Source organism: Panulirus ornatus, chromosome 29, assembly GCF_036320965.1.
Source record: "Panulirus ornatus isolate Po-2019 chromosome 29, ASM3632096v1, whole genome shotgun sequence".
In the NCBI taxonomy this organism is placed as follows: domain Eukaryota; kingdom Metazoa; phylum Arthropoda; class Malacostraca; order Decapoda; family Palinuridae; genus Panulirus; species Panulirus ornatus.
In genome coordinates this window covers 16,676,994-16,692,111 of record NC_092252.1, presented here as the reverse complement: position 1 = coordinate 16,692,111, position 15,118 = coordinate 16,676,994, and the positions used below count along the sequence as shown (strand labels likewise).

Below are 15,118 nucleotides of genomic sequence, written 5' to 3'. Positions count from 1 at the left end.
CTATGTTTTCTCATGTTCTCTCTTGTTCTCCTATGTTTTCTCATGTTCTCTCTTGTTCTCCTATGTTTTCTCATGCTCTCTCTTGTTCTCCTATGTTTTCTCATGTTCTCTCTTGTTCTCCTATGTTTTCTCATGTTCTCTCTTGTTCTCCTATGTTCTCTCATGTTCTCTCTTGTTCTCCTATGTTTTCTCATGTTCTCTTTTGTTCTCCTATGTTTTCTCATGTCCTCTCTTGTTCTCCTATGTTTTCTCATGTCCTCTCTTGTTCTCCTATGTTCTCTCATGTCCTCTCTTGTTCTCCTATGTTTTCTCATGTCCTCTCTTGTTCTCCTATGTTTTCTCATGTCCTCTCTTGTTCTCCTATGTTTTCTCATGTTCTCTCTTGTTCTCCTATGTTTTCTCATGTTCTCTCTTGTTCTCCTATGTTTTCTCATGTTCTCTTTTGTTCTATGTTTTCTCATGTTCTCTCTTGTTCTCCTATGTTTTCTCATGTTCTCTTTTGTTCTCCTATGTTTTCTCATGTCCTCTCTTGTTCTCCTATGTTTTCTCATGTTCTCTTTTGTTCTATGTTTTCTCATGTCCTCTCTTGTTCTCCTATGTTTTCTCATGTCCTCTCTTGTTCTCCTATGTTTTCTCATGTTCTCTCTTGTTCTCCTATGTTTTCTCATGTCCTCTCTTGTTCTCCTATATTTTCTCATGTTCTCTTTTGTTCTATGTTTTCTCATGTCCTCTCTTGTTCTCCTATGTTTTCTCATGTCCTCTCTTGTTCTCCTATATTTTCTCATTTTCTCTTTTGTTCTATGTTTTCTCATGTTCTCTCTTGTTCTCCCATGTTTTCTCATGTTCTCTCTTGTTCTCCTATGTTTTCTCATGTTCTCTCTTGTTCTCCTGTGTTTTCTCATGTCCTCTCTTGTTCTCCTATGTTTTCTCATGTTCTCTCATGTTCTATGATGTTCTGGCTATTTCTTAAGTGCAGTGAACGACTAGTTTTGACCCGTAGTCTGATGATGTGAGAAAGCTAAGTCTGGTGTAACAGCTTCTCTGCCCGTGATGTAGGTTCGAATCCTTGTTTGCGGAAGTCGGTCCACAGTCAACTCAGCCGTTCATGCTCCCCCTAGGTGTTGGTCGATGTAGTGGTTTTTCATATATATCTTATGAGAAAGTATCTTCTTTAGTTTCATATTGTGGCCTCTGGTGGTTCTGTTCTTACGCATTTTTCCAGAACCTGTTCACCGTCTGCATAATTAAACTCAATCAAAAACTTAAGATTTGTGGTCAGGTCACCCCTTGCTCTTCTGTCTTCCACGATGGACAAATTGAATGCCTTGAGCTTTTCTCTTTAATTCGCCTTTCTTAATTCTGGTGTGTGTGTGTGTGTGTGCATGTGTGTGTGTGTGTGTGTATGTGTGTGTATGTGTGTGTGTTTGTGTGATTACTTATCTAGGCAATACATGGAGGGAGTTCTACACTCGTGACGCCCTCAGCTCTTAAAGCTGGTAGTGTGGAGCTGCATTATCCCTAGAGAGACATCCAGCTAGTCAGCTAACGTCCTAGCTGGCTTACCTCTGTAGCTGCGTGACTCTCATCTGGCTCACAGTGACGCTGGGGGGGTCAGTGGAGGCAGCCCCCAAGGTGAGACTGATTCTAGGAACATATTGTCTAGTGTGAAGGGCTACGGGAAGCTGGAACCTTTGGTGTAAGGAAGGCATTTGCTGACAGGCAAACAAGGGGACGGGAAGCTGGACCCTTTGGTGTAAGGAAGGCATTTGCTGACAGGTAAACAAGGGCTACGGAAGCTGGACCCTTTGGTGTAAGGAAGGCATTTGTTGACAGGCAAACAAAGGTGACGGGAGCTGGACCCTTTGGAGTAGGGGCTATGTGGTTCTCGAAGCCTCTCTCATAGGGTAAGACAAGCACTTGCTGGTCGACAAACAAGGGAGGCGGGAGCGAGGCACTCACTCTCCTGGTAGCCAAGAAACATTAACAATTTCCCCTTCCGTAAGATCCCCTTATGGAAACCTTATTGCAGATTTTTAACTCCCTGCAAATTGATCAGGTTGGAACGCGTCTCCTCTCCCTCTGCTGCAGACGAGAACCCTCTGGAGCTCTGCGGGAGGAGTGGAGCGTCCAGGAGCCGCTGGTCTGAAGGTCTCGCTCAATCATTCAGTCGGTAGTAGGGAGGGGGAGGTGTGTACAAAGCGCAGGGGAGTAATAAACGCATGGCCACCTGCTGGCTGGGAGCGAGGGCAAGCTTCAAACCTTATCATGATGGGGTATGATCGGATCTCCTTTTTCGTCTCGTAAACGGTCAGAACCTGTTGGTCTCCTCGGTGTACCGCGCGTACCTGGCCAAAGAATATTCAGGGACATCACAGACCTGTTGTTGTTCCGTCTCTTGGGGGAGGAAATAGACGCTCGTCCCTCTGAGAAGCCGCGAACACACATCACAGAGGGATGCCGGATATCAGCTGACCGGTTCACAGGCTAGAGTCTAGTTCGTAATTGGAACTGACCAGACAGATCGCTCCGTCGGCAGGAGACAGCCATGCATCACCGAGTCAAGCCCTCAGGCCCAAGTGCCTGGTGTGTCCTCCCTGTGTTGAGCGAGATGTAGCGGTGGTCGCCTGCCGCGCTCCTACACTTCCCTCGATTCCCTCTTAAGCTCCAGCTGGGCAGCCATACGTCCCCTGGATCATGGTGACCTTCGCATCCAGGAAGTTGACCACTAGATCACGGGGACAACGCCTCTGGAGCGCTGGTCACCAGCATCGCTTGTGCTCAGAGCCAAGGCGGTATCTGCTCGCCTTAAAACATTTAAGTTTCGCTCCTCATTGATGGAAAGATCTTTGGTGAATGATTTCGCAGTCGTGTGTGTGTGTGTGTGTGTGTGTGTGTGTGTGTTAGGGTTATCAGTTTATGCCTTGTGTGGTGTTTATAAGGTATATAGGCAAGAGTGGTCTATTGCTGACTATGACTTGAATTACGATTGCTCTCCAGTACCCTGACAAGTCGTCAGGTAATAAATAGGATGGGAAGGATTATTCTAATAACCATATTATCTTTAGATATCATTAACATTTCTATTCTCATCTCATATGAGCTGGACTGGGCAAGATCTCATTGAGCGACAATTCCTCTTTTCTCTCCTACTCCCGTCACAAATTATGGACGTTTTCTTCATCAGGTTCAACACATTTTCTTCCAACAAGTGTCGATAAATCCACCACTAAAACACTGCCTTCCGCTGGAGCATGCACCACCCCTGTACATACGTATGACAAGATTGTACGTAAATTTGTACAAGTGTTCGTTCATATTCACATGGGTTGGGCCAGGGAACATGTCCTGTATTGGCATTGATCTTTTAGCATTTTTCCTGACTGTCTTCATTCTCATCAAAGCCATCTCGGGAGAAAGAAGAAAACAAATAGAAAAAATCAGTCAGGGTCCCCTAGGGTGTTTGTAGACCTGACTCTCAAAGGTAGAAAGGTTAGATGAAGAGAGGAAACAATAGGGAAAGGAGAGGGGAAGCAAGAGGGGAATAAAGAGGGAAGGAAGAGGGGAAGAAGAGGAAAGGATGAGAACGCCACAGTCTGAGGGAGGAGGGAGACCATCATAACAGTTAATCTTCAAGTGGTCGGTCTTGTCTACATCTTGGGCCTCCTTCTTCCTCCACCCTTCCATCCTTCTTCAAGCCTTCTGGTCGCCCAGGAGCGTCGTAATCTCCTTCCGTTGCCATAGGGACAGAGGCTATAGCATCAACCACTGGCCCTCTCGACCCCCTCATCCGGATAACATTAGATTTACCTCGAGGGTTCTTGGAAATAATCCGGATTTAATGGTTGATACTTTCGTTTTTTGTGTGTATGACTCGGAAAATCTACACCCGTCCTGTAAGTTATTGTCAGACCGTCTCTGTCTCACATGGTTGTTGTAGGAGTCGTCTCTGTCTCACACGATTGTTGTAAGAGTCGTCTCTATCTCACAAAGTTGTTGTAGGAGTCGTCTCTGTCTCAGGGTTATTGAGGGAGTCGACTCTGTCTCACAGGGTTGTTGAAGGAGTCGACTTTGTCTCACAGGTATGTTGTTGGGGTCATTTCTGTCTTACAGGGTTGTTACAAGTCGTCTATGTCTCACAAGGTTGTTGTATAGGGCCATCTCTATCCCACAGCTGTATATAGAATTACTTCGGGCCATCTACTGGTTGTTAGGCGAACCACGTCAGTCCCCATAGGTTGTTATAAGGCCCACCTCTACCCCACTATCAGTTATAGACCACCTCTAATGACACAGTCAGTTATAGGGACCGCCTCCATCCCGTAGTTGGTTTTAGGGACCACATCAGTCCCCATAAGAACCATCTCTCGCCCTAATGCCTGTTCTAACAACCTACTTCCATCCCACTCCCCCACAGCCTGCAATAGGACGTACTATGGGCGTGTGGGGGCGACCTACAGGCTGCAGATCCCCCGCCCGCACAGGGGGACGCTCCCACACTTCTGCCAGCTGACCTTCATCGCCTCAGGGGACGCCTACGGGGACCTGGTTCAGCTGAGCATCGAGAAGTTCACCCTGGGCAGGTAAGATAGGGGTGGGTAATGGTCAACCATAACAGGAGAAGGAAGGCTCACTCGCTCAACTCTGCTAGTGGTAAATATTTTTCAACTCTAAGAGGGGAGGGATGGTCAAGGTATTCAGCCATGAAAGGGAGGGACTATGAAAATACTCACACCTGTGAAGGGAGGGACTGTCAAAATGCACTCACCTATGCAAGGAGGGATTGTCAAAATGCTCACATCTATGAAGGGAGGGACTGTCAAAATGCTCTTACCTATGTAAGAGGAACTGTCAAAATGCTCTCACCTATTCAGGGAGGGACTGTCAAAATGCTCACATTTATGAAGGGAGGGACTGTCAAAATGCACTTACCTCTGCTAGGAGGGACTGACAAAATGCTCTCACCTATGCAGGAAGGGACTGTCAAAATGCTCTCACCTATGCAGGGAGGGACTGTCAAAATGCTCTCACCTATGCAGGGAAGGACTGTCAAAATGCACTTACCTCTGCTAGGAGGGACTGTCAAAATGCTCTCACCTATGAAGGGAGGGACTGATAAATGCTCACAACACGATAGGAAAGGACTGTCAAAATGAAGGTATCTAAAGAGTATTTTTGAAGGGCCATAAAGGTTTTTACATGAGACCATAATCATGAATGAAGGTGCACAGATGGCCTTTGGTAGGCCTGTGTTAAGGTGTATAAAGGGACATCAAGAGTCAATACTTTTTCTGTACTTTTTTGTAAGTTATTCCTACTCATTCATCTCTCCCCTCACTGTCCTTTCCCATACGTCAGAATTATCTTCCATCTTGTCTGGCCCCGCGAACTGTGCGATGTCACCCTCAAACTCGTAGTATCTATCAGTAACGCGTCTGTCTCTCCTGTCTCGCCCCAGGTTCGTCTCCCACACAATGTCCGGCTGCCCCGACGGCTACATGCAGATCGAGGAGCTGAGTCGGCCGCTCAACTCTGGCTACTGGTGTGGGACGTCTTGGGGCCACAACGTCTTCTACTCGGAGACCTCCGCCATCACCGTCATGCTCCGCGTCTTCAACGTCAGCAGTGACGACGAGGGACCTAATCCAGGGGCCTTCTCCCCACAGGAGGCGGTCATGCTCGGCGTCTCGTACAAGTTCCTGAGGAAGGAGAGAGCGATACTCCGGTACGGGGCTCCTTACAGCCCCAGCTACCGTGGGGAAGATGTCCCCAACTCCTTCTGTGACAAAGAGTTCGAGAACTGCGACAAGAAGAACTGTAAAGTTCAGTCACCAAACTTCCCCGGGATGTACCCGAGGAACCTGACCTGCTACTACCACATCCGCCAGACGAGGGTGCCCGACGGGAAGGTGGCACTGATCCGCGTCCGCCAGCGAAACCCTCACCTCATCTACATCAAGGACCGCAATGCCCCACATCTTTCCAGAGAGCGCAAGCTCCAGGTGGGGTCCGGCTGCTATGTGCTGCATGACTACCTGGAAGCCTTCGATGGCAACAATACCCATGCAGCCGTCTTGGCCAGCATCTGTAAGGGAGGTGCACCACTTACTGGTATAACATCCAGCGGTCCAGATCTTCTTCTTATCTTCCATGCATCGCCGTTCGACTTCCCCTTCCAGGATTCTCCCCGTCGTCGAACATTCGGCTTCGAGTTGAACGTCGAGGTTGAGTTTGTCGACCGCGAGTCGACAGCGTACATCCGCGAGGGGTCGACTTGCGACTATATGGTGAGCAGTCGAGGCCAGCGTAGTGGCTACATCCAGTCGCCCGTACACTCCCTCCTGCCCAACACTACGTGCACGTGGCGCCTCCTGGCGGGCAGCACCGAGGTCGTGTGGCTCTACTTCCTGCATTACCGTCACGTCGTCCACCCAGAGATGCCCGCACCCACCAAGTGCTCCAACACTCTCACCATCACAGATGGAGATTCCCCGACGTTACCCACCGAGTCAGTCATCATGATGACAGACGTCGTGAACAACACCATGAACACGACGGAGGAGAACGCCACATCCACGACAGTAATCGGCCAATTCTGTCGTCCTGACCAACTGCCAAGGGTGTGTAGCGGAGTCCACGCCCCGGGGCCGCACGCAGCTCCGTGCTTGCCGGGGGAGAGCTACGTCTCGGAATCCCCAACCCTCACACTTTCTCTCCTGTACGCAGAGGGAACCGCCCCGGCGCACGTGGAGTTCCTCGCGCGGTATGAGTTTGTCGATCAGCGTCAGTGGGGTGTGACAACCCCTGGAGGAGGTCCTTGCGACAGGACCTTCACCCTGCAGCCGGATCGCTTGTTCGCGTCGCCGAGAGATGTCTTCCTGTTCGGCCGGGGTGGTGCCCGGAAACTACGCTGTGTCTACACCTTCCAGGCTGAGCCCAATGAGAGGATTGCTCTCCGGATCTTACGTTCCAGGATGGGCTCCAGTTGCAGCACGTTGTACAAACACTCTTCCAGGCGTTACGAGTGTTCGCACGGTGGCGCTGAAGAGAAGCCAGCCATCTGGATCAGCGAGGAACCTTGGGATGGAGTGCCACTCATGCGGGCCTGCCTCTGTAACGTCTCCCACGAGCGTCCCTTCGTCCTCATCTCGTATACTAGTAAGCTACAGATCATCTTTAGCATTCCAGTCATGACTCCAGCGAGTGACTACAACGATTACTTCCTGGAAGGTGAGTACTCTATGATCGACGCCAGCCGAGGCATGAGAAACAAAGGCTGCAAGCAGGGCACTCAGCGTCTGGCGGGGCGCCATGGGAACTTTACCGTTGGTGACGCCAGGGGGAACCACTGCCTGGCTCTCCCGCGCCTGGTGACGGCGGCAGATGGTTCCTTTCTCTTCCTTCGCGTGCGTGGCGTGGCCGCCTCGGAGACCAACTGCGACGTCTCGGCGCGGATCAACGTGTACGCCGTTGGTGGCTTGGCTCCCATCGCCTCCATATGCCCCGGGTGGCATAAGGACTACACCCACGTCTTCAGCAGTGGCTGGCACGGCCCAAACCAGACGATGAAGGATGAGCTGGCGGCCACCGACCTCTGGAACACCTCTACGAGCATGAGCCTCGGCCAGAGCAACTACTACTACCACCAGCAGCAGCTCGAGTACCAGAAGCGTGGACGGCATCACCAGAGACAGCAACAGCAGGAGTCGCGGGATCTCGTGGTGGAATTCGTCGGCAACTCCACCGACAGGGTCATGGTGACTTGGGTGGGTGTCTGGAAGCCCATGCAGACGGCGCCCCTCTCTCCTGTAGGCGTGGATCTCTGTCCCCACAGGTGCCCGGAGATCCAGGCTTGTCTTCCAGCTGACCTCTGGTGCGACGGGGCCATCCACTGTCCGTCAGGTCTGGACGAGGGTGCGGGGGCGTGTGGTCTCCTAGCGGCCCTTCCCTGGGTGTACCTCGCGGCTGGTATCGTCCTCTTCATATCCCTGGTGGCGTTGCTGGTGGCCGTGGTCGTCCACCGGCGTCGAGTGCAAGCGCAGAAGGACGCGGAGTCCTCCATCGTGACCAACAACAGCCATGGCCTCAAGAGCACCACGCAGGACTTCCTCATCCCGCCAGACAAGGAGTCGTGGTGACAAGACGCCCATTCTGGCGACGTGGTGCGTGTGGACTACGAGACAACAGTGTAGCTCGGCGGGCGCTCTGCTCCAGCGCTCGGGTCTAGTGCCACCGGCAGTCGTTAGGATGGGGAGCTGTGACGAATGGAAATTCTACCTGTACATACGTGACTCTTAGAATATCCGGGGTTCAGGGGGGTTTCTGTGTAGGGTACTGGATGCTGTTGTCACGAGGAGAAGAGAAGATGTGTCTCTCTTTTTTTTTTTGTACATAGACCCATTTCTACTATCTGTACATATGTACACAGCTGTTGAGAATTTTCTACATATGTAATATAATTGTTATAAAACAGTGAATGAGTCAATTGTGAAGTAGTAATTGTATGTGTGGATGGTTCGTAACCACGTATCTGTTCCAGAGACTCCCATCATTTCATCCAGTTCCATTGTTTCGAACGAGAGGTTTCGAGACGGAGTTGAGGCTTCGAGAAGCGTTTCATCCCAGTGTCTCCGAGTGTCTCATGATTCTATTCATTATGGTGGACGGTGACATCAGTTGTGTTTAGAGTTGCTTTGGGATCCTGCAGAATTTCAGTCCGTGAAGAGGTGTATGTTTATATGTATAATGATTGGTTGGAAGGGTGATTATATTTCCGTTTTCTGAGTCAACTCTAGGACAAAATATGATATAGTTTTAGCGTATATTTTAGTCTGTCATAACTTTCTGGTAGATGTCATTATAGAAGTGGCGGTCAAGTCGTGAGCTAGTGGAATGTGTGGCGGATGTTTAAAGTGGCATTCTGGTGTATGTTACCACGTGTTTGGTAATAAAGGAATATTTGGTTACGGGTTCATCTTATTAACCCTTATGACAACTATGGAGAAAGGTGGAATCATTCCTCATATTAAGTTCTTTAAAGGTGCCTGACATCTTGAACACATTCATATATATATGTATATATATATATATATATATATATATATATATATATATATATATATATATATATATATCTTTTCTTTCATACTATTCGCCATTTCCCGCATTAGCGAGGTAGCGTTAAGAACAGAGGACTGGGCCTTAGAGGGAATATCCTCACCTGGCCCCCTTCTCTGTTCCTTCTTTTGGAAAATTAAAAAAAAAAAGAAAGAGAGGGGAGGATCTCCAGCCACCCGCTCCCTCCCCTTTTAGTCGCCTTCTACGACACGCAGGGAATACATGGGAAGTATTCTTTCTCCCCTATCCCCAGGGATATATATATATATATATATATATATATATATATATATATATATATATATATATATATATATATATATTTTTTTTTTTTTTTTTTTGCTTTGTCGCTGTCTCCCGCGTTTGCGAGGTAGCGCAAGGAAACAGACGAAAGAAATGGCCCAACCCACCCCCATACACATGTATATACATACGTCCACACACGCAAATATACATACCTACACAGCTTTCCATGGTTTACCCCAGACGCTTCACATGCCTTGATTCAATCCACTGACAGCACGTCAACCCCGGTATACCACATCGCTCCAATTCACTCTATTCCTTGCCCTCCTTTCACCCTCCTGCATGTTCAGGCCCCGATCACACAAAATCTTTTTCACTCCATCTTTCCACCTCCAATTTGGTCTCCCTCTTCTCCTCGTTCCCTCCACCTCCGACACATATATCCTCTTGGTCAATCTTTCCTCACTCATTCTCTCCATGTGACCAAACCATTTCAAAACACCCTCTTCTGCTCTCTCAACCACGCTCTTTTTATTTCCACACATCTCTCTTACCTTTACGTTACTTACTCGATCAAACCACCTCACACCACACATTGTCCTCAAACATCTCATTTCTAGCACATCCATCCTCCTGCGCACAACTCTATCCATAGTCCACGCCTCGCAACCATACAACATTGTCGGAACCACTATTCCTTCAAACATACCCATTTTTGCTTTCCGAGATAATGTTCTCGACTTCCACACATTCTTCAAGGCTCCCAGAATTTTCGCCCCCTCCCCCACCCTATGATCCACTTCCGCTTCCATGTTTCCATCCGCTGCCAGATCCACTCCCAGATATCTAAAACACTTCACTTCCTCCAGTTTTTCTCCATTCAAACTCACCTCCCAATTGACTTGACCCTCAACCCTACTGTACCTAATAACCTTGCTCTTATTCACATTTACTCTTAACTTTCTTCTTTCACACACTTTACCAAACTCAGTCACCAGCTTCTGCAGTTTCTCACATGAATCAGCCACCAGCGCTGTATCATCAGCGAACAACAACTGACTCACTTCCCAAGCTCTCTCATCCCCAACAGACTTCATACTTGCCCCTCTTTCCAAAACTCTTGCATTTACCTCCCTAACAACCCCATCCATAAACAAATTAAACAATATATATATATATGTATATATATATATATATATATATATATATATATATATATATATATATATATATATATATATATATATATATATATATATATATATATATATATATATATGTCTTATTTTCTTTATCTACTCGATTAATAGACCAATGCATCTATGTCTATAATCTAGAATCTGTCCCACCAAACTGTTCTTGCAAGTTAGGAAGATTAATATAGTTATCCCTCAAGATTATTTTTCTATCAGGTTGAGATATCCCTGATGGCTATAGCAGGCAACTCTGTCGTGGGGGAAAAAGGAAAACCATGTCAAAAAATTGTTCCATGTCAAGGGAGGTCAAGGCCCGAATTGCTGTGTAATGGCAGAATTCGTCCGTCCACTCAACGATTTTCCATCGATTCTTGCAATTTCCTCTTTCTCTCTCTCTCTCTCTCTCTCTCTCTCTCTCTCTCTCTCTCTCTCTCTCTCTCTCTCTCTCTCTCTCTCTCTCTCTCTCTCTCTCTCTCTCTCCCTCACGTGACGTATAAGCAAAAAGAGTATAAGTCTCCTCCAAGAACTTCTTCACTCCAAGAGCGATGCACTCACTGACCCTTCGCTTCTCACTGCAGCGAAGCTTCGATTTCACTCACCAAACAGGAGCGAGAAAAAAAACACTATAACGCGTAGAGCTCACCGCTCGTCTTCCTTCATGAGCAATACTGTATCACTCAGCCGCCACGCACGAGCCGTAATCATTGTCAGCCATACGTTATCCTCCCAGTACTGCAGCGGCATCAAGAAGTATCGCTTCGTCTTCACACTGCATGACTGCCAGAGTAATGACTTGATTGTGTGACCCATCTCTCCCCCAGTCGAAAAGGCGCGTCGTCTCTCTGAGCCTGAAGAACACACATGTGAAAGAAGAAGTGAATGAATCTCGCTTCTCGCTTCCACCCGAAGAGAGAGAGAGAGAGAGAGAGAGAGAGAGAGAGAGAGAGAGAGAGAGAGAGAGAGAGAGAGAGAGAGAGAGAGAGAGAGAGACTGACTCTAAGTTCGTCATCTAAGACCCTTTCATTTCCATTATGGGGTCCTTTTAGGAGGTACGGAGGTGGACAAACGTAATTAGATTCTCTCTAATGTATCACCTTGAGGGGGGCGGGGTGGAGGTGGTGTCTTCGCATTGGTTCGAACGGGTGTTTGAGGAATGTCAGTGAGGGAAGTGCCCTTCTACCAACCGAGGGAACATTCCTTCACTGACAGACATAAATGTCAAAGTCTGGGGATGACTCGAGTACTAGATGAAGAACTTTGTCCAGACTGAATATTTCTACTGACGATATTCATCCATTTATTTACGTCTCACACACACACACACACACACACACACACACACACATATATATATATATATATATATATATATATATATATATATATATATATATATATATATATATATATATATATATATATATATATATATATATATATATATATATATATATATATATATATATAAAGTGAAACTGATATTGGACGTCAAAAAATGGAAAGCTACTTAGGGATTCTATAGGAAAAAAAAACAGGTAGACAAATATCTAAGGAAGAAAGACAAGGTATCTGAACTATGTGGGACAAGACATACCTGCAGGGAAGCAGAGGGAGTGGGATCAGTGCAACAGACGAGGCAGGGAGACGTACATACATGACTGAAGTGTGTGTTGCAGGAGGTATTGGAAGATGTGGGTAATGTCTCTCTCTCTCTCTCTCTCTCTCTCTCTCTCTCTCTCTCTCTCTCTCTCTCTCTCTCTCTCTCTCTCTCTCTCTCTCTCTCTCTCTCTGGGGAGTTACGATAACGATAGACCATGGAATAGGTACATGGAGGAAAAGATGTAGCAAAAAGGAGTGAAGGACATTAATGTAAGTCAGAAAGAAAGTTAGAGGAAAAGATTTGGGGTTTGGAAGCGTTGCCAGACAATACCAGACCCGACAGTAAAGTCTGGAAGCACCTTCCCACTCGACACCAAACGCGACACTAACGCCTGGAAAGCACTTCCAGTCAGCGTCCAGACCGGCCGCCGCTAGCGCCAGGAACAGGTGAAGATGAAACAGTAGTTAAACAAGACGTAGAGAAAAGAAACAAGGTAGATGATAGCTTTTACCTGAAGAGGTCGAAAGATACAGGTTCAGGATGTAAGATATAAGGGCTGGACGAACGTTACAAGGGCTGGACGAACTGTACAAGGGCTGGACGAACTGTACAAGGGCTGGACGAACGTTACAAGGGCTGGACGAACGTTAGAAAGGCTGGGCGAAAGTTAGAAAGGCTGGGCGAAAGTTACAAGAGCTGACGAACTTAAAGTACGTAGTAACGTAGACTCGTTTCTTGTAGAAGCACAAAACAGGAAGACAGAATGATGAAGACTAACCTGGCCAGGTTATCTTGCACGAAGAAATTCGTGGAGAAAACTTGAAATAAAAAGATGTATCACGGAGCATTTATGAGCTCCTTGTCTTGCCAAGAAGACGAAACAGTTTTACGACTATTTTACTCTCCTGTTAACTGGAACTTACTGAAAGATGAGAAGAATTTCTGTAATCTAGTTGGTGGGAAGCGACAGTACGAGAGTACGCTGATGTAAGTGAGCGCTGGTGCAAGAGGAACGCTAGCACAAAGCGAACGGTTGCATAAGTGAGCGGTGGGGGAAGTGGTTCGCTGGCACATGGGAAGGCTGGCACGAGTGAGTGCTTTAGAATAAATGTGGGCGTTAGTCTAGACTGCATAATATTATTAATTGTCGGCACTTAATGGGGGCGACACATCAGAGTGGGGCTGGAGTGTAAAGTTATGTGGGTACGAATAAACCATGGTGGTACAGAGTGGTGGAAATACCACACAGCTCTGTATATGCAGATGTCGCCGTGCTGGTAGCTGATTTACAGAAAAGCATTCAACAAGAATCATAGACGTCTTTGATGATGAATTTGCTTCAGAATAATGAAATAAAATGGTGATTTCCATGTATCTGAAGGAAATCAGCTCCCCCCACTAAAATTTCAGGATGGCGCTGAAGGACTTTAGTGTATATGAAGAAGTAATGATGGGCCAGGGATGTGCAGTGGGTGGTAGAGACCGAAAGGGGAGTAACGAAGGGAAAAGAAAAACTTTGTTGAAGTTCGCACCGAGAGTTTTGGAGGCCTGGAAGACGTCGCACTGGATCGGGAGATGCAAGGGAGGCTGTGCATAATGTGAGGCTGGGGGAAATTTCTGGTCCCAGGCACAGACGGGTACGAGAGAGAGAGAGAGAGAGAGAGAGAGAGAGATAGAGAGAGAGAGAGAGAGAGAGAGAGAGAGAGAGAGAGAGAGAGAGAGAGAGAGAGAGAGAGAGAGAGAGAGAAAGAGAGGTGGATGTCTTATTTATTTCAAGGTTGGTCCAGCGGCTCGCTGCCCCGACACCAGCTCAACACTGGTGCAATGTTTGCTGTTGTGTGCAAGGCATGGGAAGTGGGCAGTAGCCTCTCTCTCCCTCCCTGCCTCTCTCCCGCCTCCCTCCCTCTCCCTCCCTCCCCCTCTCCCTCCCTCCCTCTCTCTCTCTCTCTCTCTCTCTCTCTCTCTCTCTCTCTCTCTCTCTCTCTCTCTCTCTCTCTCTCTCTCTCTCTCTCTCTCCCATCTGCATCTCCTATACATTCTGTCTCATCCCTCCGCTTACCAAGACTAGTTAATAACCACAAAGCAGAGCCAACCTTGTATGTTATGAATCTTCATGTGTTGTAGAGTTGTGTGTTGTGGGCTGTTGATTGCTCCTGACGGAGTGACGACGTCTTCACCGTAGAGACCAGAGCCCATGACGTGTTCCCAGAGCAAGTGAAGGTACGGGATGACACGAACTGTGGAGGACTGAGGAAGATGTGCAGAAATTGTGGTGCCTGGCCTGAGATAGTTATCTATTTATCTATCTACCAATATATATATATATATATATATATATATATATATATATATATATATATATATATATATATATATATATATATATATATATATATATATATATATATATATATATATATATATATCTACCTATATATCTACACATATATATATATATATATATATTTCTTTTTTTTTTCATACTTGATCGCCGTTTTCCACGTTGGCGAGGTAAGTGCCAGGAAACAGACGAAGGAAGACACATCCACTCACATACACATGTATGAACTTATACGCACATACGCGTACATATACATATATTGATATACATACACATACATATACATATATATACACCCCGCCCCACAGGAAACAACATCGCCACCCCCTGCGCCAGCGATGTAGCGCCAGGAAACAGAAAAAGAATGGCCACATCCGCTCACATCCTTACATGAGCTGTCATGTGTAACGAATCGAAACCACAGCACCCTACCTACATCCAAGCCCCATAGACCTTTCCATGGATTACCCCGAGCGTTTCACATGCCCGGGTTCTGTCCACTAACGGCGCGTTGACTCCATTATATCACATCGTTCCAATTCACTCTATTCCGTCACGCCTCTCACACTCAAGCATGTTCAGGCTCCGATCGCTCAAAATCCTTTTCACTCTATCCTTCCA

General features: G+C 47.1%; 1 protein-coding gene across 1 annotated transcript in view; it reads left to right on the top strand.

Annotated features, from left to right (window-relative positions):
* The window catches only part of LOC139758157 (uncharacterized), a 77,189-nt gene extending 68,234 nt beyond the window's left edge, over positions 1-8,955 (top strand). The window contains exons 3-4 of the mRNA XM_071679315.1: positions 4,415-4,580; positions 5,456-8,955. Coding sequence (XP_071535416.1) covers positions 4,415-4,580; positions 5,456-8,135 — 2,846 coding nt within the window. The 3' untranslated portion in view covers positions 8,136-8,955. The remainder of the gene's footprint in view (positions 1-4,414; positions 4,581-5,455) is intronic.
* Positions 8,956-15,118: the final 6,163 nt, after the last annotated feature.